This window comes from Homalodisca vitripennis, unplaced genomic scaffold, assembly GCF_021130785.1.
Source record: "Homalodisca vitripennis isolate AUS2020 unplaced genomic scaffold, UT_GWSS_2.1 ScUCBcl_10865;HRSCAF=19913, whole genome shotgun sequence".
Classification (NCBI taxonomy): domain Eukaryota; kingdom Metazoa; phylum Arthropoda; class Insecta; order Hemiptera; family Cicadellidae; genus Homalodisca; species Homalodisca vitripennis.
The window spans coordinates 1-8,381 of record NW_025786979.1 but is presented as its reverse complement, the minus strand read 5'-3'; the positions used below and the strand labels follow the sequence as shown (position 1 = coordinate 8,381).

At 39.2% G+C, this 8,381-nt stretch overlaps 1 protein-coding gene across 1 annotated transcript; it reads right to left on the bottom strand.

The window, feature by feature from the left end:
• Window positions 1-4,880: 4,880 nt before the first annotated feature.
• Window positions 4,881-5,392, bottom strand: LOC124374879 (keratin-associated protein 5-11-like; the record flags this gene model as incomplete). Its single annotated transcript, XM_046833024.1, has 1 exon — window positions 4,881-5,392. A coding segment is annotated over one exon (512 nt), but the record flags the coding sequence as incomplete, so codon positions are not given.
• Window positions 5,393-8,381: the final 2,989 nt, after the last annotated feature.

The following is an 8,381-nucleotide window of genomic DNA, read 5'->3' as shown; positions in this document are numbered from 1 at the left end:
GTAACTCTATCAGACCATGTGATAAATGTAGCAACTCGTGTGTGTCTTAGGTTATAAAAGTAATAAAGTAAAGTACCGTAGTAAAATTGTACTACATCTTTAGTTTTGATTATTTATAAACTGCATTGTGGATAAAAACTGACCTAGTGTCTGCAAAAATGAATAGTCATACATAATTACCTACTTCTTTACGTAGCTATCTTGGCAAGGATTGGATAAATATAAATGTTGAGTTTTTTTCCCACTTATCCTTCATGTTAGTGCAGGGTCTGAAATTCTCACTAACTGAAATCAGGGAATTTGAAATATAGCTAAACTCGATATTCAAAAAGAAATACTTTCAAAATAGAAAAAACATCCCTTCGAAAACTAAAATTTATGGGCATAACCTTTTGCACCGAGCCACATTTTGTGGAAAAAGTTCTTCCAGACCTGTTAAATCTCTACAAAAATTACTAATACGAGCAATGAGAAATGTTATGTTAAAGCAGTATGTTTCTCCGTATAACTCAAAATGTACAAGTGAAACTTTAAGAACATACTGAATAGACTAGTAAAATAATGGTGGAATCCGAAAATGAAATGTTTACTAAAATAATAATAGAACTATAAAAGATAATTTAGGCATTGGAAATAAATATTTAAACAAAAACTAATCTAACTGTAACTGCGAAAGGAGAGCGAAAATAAATATTCACAATCCTGACTATGGACTTAGGTTGATAGCAGGTAGAAGTGGTCGGTAGATACTCTTTGCTCTGTAGAAACCCTTTACTTTAGCGGTAGGTCAATACAACGTTGCAAATGTCCTTTGGAACTTTACCTTTAAAACTTTCAGTATGATCAATAAAAGCGTAGAAGACCCCCTTAGAAAGAAGAAAATGATCAGTATACACTTGCGATTTTCCGACTTCACTATGGACGTGAAGTTCCAAACATATATGAGCTCATATCACTTGCTTATTACTCATTATTTGTGGTTCAGTAAACACTGATAACAGTATACGAGGTGTAAAAAAATTAAATGTAATCTATTTTTGTCACTTTGCATTAATGTAGTCCATAACGTTATTTGAGAATTACTTTATTCAATGAAAACACAGTTTTCTTTCTCTCCGACTTAAAAATTTGTTATTAATATATCAAAAATATCTAAAAAAATCCCTTGAAACGTGAAAAACAAGAAGAATTTCCTTATATTATTGTTATAAAAAATAATTCTACAATTGTAATTAATACTTTGCCCTGAAAAATAAAAGCAAATTGTCTTGAAGTAAAAAATCATATTAAAATGAATAATACACACACACACTAAAATTCAAAATATCCAAATTCTTATACAGATTTCTCCAAGAAGAATCCTGGTTTTTTATTGATAGTTTTGATAATGCGGAGGAAGCGTTTTCTGCGTTTACAGACCATTTTAATTTTTATTTGAACATCACTTGCCTTATAAGTCATTCAAAGAGCGATCAGACAAAAAACACAACACTTGGATAAATCAAAACATTCTCAATTTAAGAAAAACATTAAAATTTTATCATTCAATTTACATAGAATCGACAAATGAAGAATTCAAAAATTTCTTTCGAGCATACAAGCTAAATTACCGCAAAGAAATAAAAGCCGCTAAGGCTCGGATATCGAAAAATAGACTAATGAATTCTGAAAATTTTTCATAAAAGTGCGTGGAATATAATTAAAAAATACAACTCAAACACAAGTCCTAAAACATTTCAAACCTAACCTTAAAATACAAGGTAAAATAACAAAAAAACCCGCTTGGAAGTGGCAAGTGAATTTAATAACTTTTTCTCCACGGTTGCTGGGCCGGACCCATGTTTTAGTGGGAACAGCACCCGAGAGGACTCATTTATGGGACCGGTCTCGTCCATGGTCCTGTCTCCTGTGAGCGAGGCGGAGTTGGTCCGTGTGGTGCGGGAGCTGAAGCCGAAAAAGTCGGTGACATCAATGGGATGTCTGTGTGGTTACTTAAGCGCTGCTTTAAGCACATTTCAGTACCACTCACAAAATTGATTAACCTGTCGTTCGCCCAAGGCGTTTTCCCGTCCACTTTGAAGACAGCAAAAGTCATTCCAATTTTTAAAAAGGACGATCCTTATGTTCGCAAGTAACTATCGTCCAATTTCCATTCTATCCGGTCCTCAGCAAAATTTTCGAAAAAGCCTTCCTTCGACGATTAGAAGATTTCTTCAATCGCTTTGAAGTTATTTGTAATGAACAATTTGGATTTAGAAAAAACAAAAATCGACTATTGATGCTGTCACGAGTCTCATTGATTCTGTTGTCGATGGTTTGGAGAGGCGGGAACATGTGCTTAGCATATTTCTCGACCTCTTCAAAGGCCTTTGACTGTGTGCATCATGAAATACTGTTGCACCAGTTATGGTCCAAGCGGTGTTCGTGGTTTGCCTCACAAATGGCTCTCGTCATACCTAAATGATAGAGAGCAGTTGTGTGCAGATCGCGAATACCCTCTCAGGAAAAGTTAAAATGCCCTATGGAGTCCCACAAGGATCGATTCTAGGGCCTGTCCTTTTTCTCGTCTACGTCAACAGATTGAGTTCATCAATCCATAATGGAAAGATGATTCAGTATGCTGGACGATACGACTCTCTGCATTAGATCAAAAACCAAACCAGATCTTGAAATCAAAGCCTTTGAAGAACTCAACTCATTGCATTGATCATTTTTTCAATATCAATTTGAAAACAAATTGTTCTAAAACAAGCGTGATTAATTTCTGTTTTTCGGCAACATGAAAACGAAATTCGACCAATTGTGATGGTGGATGAAACCATAATAGAAGAAGAAGAATCCACCAAGTTTCTTGGGATGCACCTTGATCGAGGGCTGACATGGGACGTTCACATTGAGAGTGTCTGTTCAAAGGTTGCTTCTGGCATTTTATGTCTTACGCAATTTGGCAAAATTCTGTTAATTGGATATTCTGAAGACAGCTTACTTTGGCCTAATACATCCACATTTAGCTTATGGTCTAAGATTGTGGGGTGGCTGTTCTAGATAAAAATTTAATAGAGTGTTTAGAATGCAAAAGAAAGCTGTCAGAATCATTTACAAATTAAATCAGAGAGGAGTCGTGTAAATTAGCCTTCGGGGAGCTTGGATTACTCACTTTGCCTAGCCTCTACATTCTCGACGTCGTGCTATACTGCCGATTCAAGTGCGTCTCACTTCGGGGTAGCGACGTACACCAATACGGAACTAGAGGCCGGGACAACTTTCGTATGGCACAGCACAGAACTACTGTTTTTGAACGCTTTGCCATCTCAGGTTGGTGTGAGGCTAATCAATAGGCTCCCTGAAGAGATCAAACGCGTCAATAACCACAAACAATTTAAATCTCGATTAAAACACTTCTTAGTGTCCAAAAGCATTTTACTCAGTTGACGAGTTTGCGATGGGTCGCTGGGATAGTCTTCACTAACATTAAAAAAAAAAATTACAACTCCCCTTCTGATATCCAAGAAAATTTGGCCACTATCGAGAAAACGGCGGCAGGTGGCACATACCCAAAAAGTAATTTTTATTTTAAATTTTGACTCGAATATTTTTTTACTCAGAATTAAAATTAATTGTGTTAGTTATTAGATTAGGACTTTTATTTCTATATGACGCTTGCAATACAATTATTGTTAATTGTTTCCTGCAATAAAGAGTATTATTATTATTACACACACACACACACACAACACACACACACACACACACACACACACACACACACACACACACACAACAACTACACAACACACACACACACACCCACACACACACACACACACACACACACACACACACACACACACACACACACACACACACACACACACAACACACACACACACACACACACACACACACACACACACCACACACACACACACAACACACACACACACACACACACACACACACACACACACACAACACACACACACACACACACACACACACACACACACACACACACACACACACACACACACACACACACACACACACACACACACACACACACACACAACACACACACAACACACACACACACACACACACACACACACACACACACAACACACACACACACACACACACACACACACACACACACACACACACACACACACACACACACACACACACACACACACACCACACACACACACACACACACACACACACCACACACACACACACACACACACACACACACACACACACACACACACACACACACACACACACACACACACACACACACACACACACCACACAACACACACCACACACACACACACACACACACACACACACACACAACACACACACACACAACACACCACACACACACACACACACACACCACACGCACACGCACACGCACACGACACACACGCACACGCACACGCACACGCACACGCACACGCATCACGCACACGCACACGCACACGACACGCACACGCACACACGCACACGCACACGCACAGCACACGCACACGCACACGCACACGCACACGCAACACGCACACGCACACGCACACGCACGAAGCACCACGCACACGCACACGCACACGCACACGCACACGCACACGCACACGCACACGCACACGCACACGCACACGCACACGCACACGCACACGCACACGCACACGCACAACGCACAACGCAACACGCACACGCACACGCACACGCACACGCACACGCACACGCACACGCACACGCACACGCACACGCACACGCACGCACCGCAAACACGCACAACGCACCACGCAAACACGCACACTCAACCACGCACACGCACACGCACCATCGCACACGCACACGCACACGCACACTCACAGCGACGCCGCACACCGCCTGCTGCCCTCAGCGCACACGCACAAACGCAACACGCACACGGGCACACGCACACGCATTATGCACACGCACACGCCACAAGAATGCACGCAACAACGCACACGCACACGCACACGCACACACGCACAGCACAAACCTCGTCTCCCCCGTCCCCGAGCCAACTGACCCCCCGCAACCACGCCAACACGCAACAGCACAGCACACGCACACGCCACACGCACACGCAACAAACACCGCACCACGCACACGCACACTGCACATACGCACACGCACACGGCATACACGGCACCAACGCACGACGCAACCACGCACACGCAACCACGCACACGCAACACGCACACCCCCGCTCCACGGCCACACGCACCACGCACAACGCCACTCAAACCGCACACGGCACACGCACACGCACAACGCACACTCGCACGCACGTCCACACGCACTACGCACACGCACACTCGGCACAACGCACACGCACACGCACCACGCACACCTGCACACGCACACACGCACACGCACACGCACACGCACACGCACACGCACATACCCGCACAGCTAGCGCACACGCACACGCACACGGCACACGGCAACCACGCACACGCACACGCACACGCACACGCACTACGCCAACACGTCATCACGCACACGCACGACGCACACGCACACGCACACGCACTACGCACATACGCACAACGCACAACGCACAACGCACACGCACACGCACACGCACAACGCACACGCACACGGCACCACGCACTACGCACACGCACACGCACACGCACAACGCACACGCACTACGCACACGCACACGCACACGCACCCACTCACACCGCACACGCCACCACGCACACGCACACGCACGGACCGCAAACACCACACACACACAACCCACACACACACAACACACACACACATATAATTATATGTGAACAATGATTTTTATAAATTATACTTTATATATTGGTGTTGCCACTAGTAAGGGAAAACTTGGGACCCCCCCCTTTTTAAAAATGGTCAATTTTTCAAAAACATTTTCGATAAATGATACGTAAAAATGAAAAAGGGAAAGATTATTAAGAGTAATTTTATACTTATAATTATATGAATCCTCAGCCGAAAGCATGTTCAGCATGAGTGATTTAATGTAACTTAATTAAATTTGAATATTTACAAGATATTCTACGTCACTTTTATATTGAACTAAATTTTAGCTAACTACTATACTTTAAAATGTACTTAATAGTAGTGAACACTTTTAAAATTGAAAATAAAACTTCCAAGAACTGTTTTTTAATGGATGCATAGTAAACGAAGCAAGAATTACATATCCATTTTGAGTTAATATCATTAGTCTATATGAATTATAACCAAACAGAGTGAAAATAACTTCCTCCAGCATGTCACATTTGAGTAGAATTCATTGCATGCATTACATGCTTTACAGCATTTAATTGATTACCAACAAAATTAAACTGCCACTGACTTTTTGTCCTAGCTGAATAAGAATTGGGCGATTTAAAGTACATTGAGTAATAAAGTGTCAACGAAATATATTATCTTTTTAATACAGATAGTAAGTAAATAAAATCAGTTTAAATAATAAATCCAAATAGTAAGTTTTGTTAAAATTCTATAGACTAATCAGTTACATTATATTTAATATGAAATATTCTTGCGTCAATTGCTTGGGATGTCCTTTTTTTGCAATTCTTTTCCCTACCCTCAGCACTTCTATCGAAGGCTCTTCATTTTACAATAATTCCTTAAAATTCCTAGAAGTTCATGGATTTAAAAAAATAGGATAAAAGAGAAAATTTTATTGATATAAATATAATAATTGAGTATCCTTTAAGCTGAACGGATTAAGCTCAAGAGCAATAAAGTTTTTAATGAAAAGTGCCTTGGAACACATTATTTTACACGAGCTTAGTAAATATTATTGTATAAACGTTATATATTTTAACCAGTGTACTACTGCGATCTACTTATTTGAGTGTGAACCAATAATATGTGCAGTGTGGTTGAGGCGATTTCTTTTTTTTTGCTTTCATATTAGAACCAACCCCATCTGTGAAAGATTTGTAAATGATACCTTCATTGAACTTTTTTGGATTCCGCCACGTTTTTTGTGAAAGTTACGAGCGTGAAGTATAGAATGAACAGCTTGGCTGAAAACAATCTTCATCCTGTCCTTTCACGCAATGTTCCCCAGATTAAAAACCCTAGAAGTTACTAAATTACGCAATTATACCCTGTTACACCATCACCAATTTTAGATTCCCTACTATACCATTTTACCGGACCATAAGATACACTTTTATCCTTGCCATATTGTATTCCACTACAGTAAAACTGTTAGACGGGGTTTTTACTTAGTTTTCCGGGTTATTTCACAAGGCTGCTTAACTAAGAGAAATTTCTTACAAGGTTCAATAGTTCTTAAATTTATCTTAGAGCAAGACGAATTTGTGTTTAATTTTCTTTTGAATTCTGAAAGAAAATTTTGAACCACAGCTTATAAGATACCGTTTTTTGAATGATAGGAAATAATAGAAATGTTGAACTTTTTATTTAAAAAAACAACGTTTGGAAATTCTAAAAAGATTTTTTATGAATATCTTATAAGAAGTCCCCCAAAGAATAAATGGTTGGACCGTAGGTATAATGAATATTTTATATGTGTGTACCATAAAAGATAAAACATGATATACTATTTTATTTAATAAAAAAAGTTATGGTTTTTACATCATAAAACTGATAAAACTTAATATAAAACATATAATTTCCTTACGTCATGGATAAAAAATATGTTATCTAACTAGAGCTATAACTTATATATCTAATGTAAAGATTTCTCATTTTTTGTTATGAGCAGTTTTTTTAATTTACACCTAGATTTTCTAATTTTAAACCCCTTGAATTTCTCGAGGAGTGTTTAAAAAATACTTTCCTAATTTTTCCTGCCTTATGGATGAGGGCTATTGTGTATATACATACGAAATATTACCACCTACACTGAAAATATTTAGATATAAATGACGTTTAATACTTCACTCCGAGTATTAAATTTTTTTTATAGCCATATTTTTGAAAAAGTGTAATTAAAGATGTTTCTAAAAAAATATAAACAGAGGGATATTTTTCTACTACTAGGGGCATAACAACTTTGTGTTTTCGAAACAACAAATAAAGGAAGAATTCATAAACACCTCACTACTAATGTGATTTTGATGTAGAGGCTCTCCAACCCTCACTGAGGCCTGATTTAGGGAGGATTTATTTTCTGGATATCAAAAGTATTCTCGGCTTTTCCCTCTTTTTCGGAATGTACAAACACCATGCATTCTAAATAGATAAATAGTATAACCATCTGAGTAATATAAGTAATATGTTAAGTTCTCTCTGCTTTTATTTATTCAAGAATTCCTTGTAATGAATGTGAAATACAGTTTATAATAATCAAAACCGTTTATAATAACACA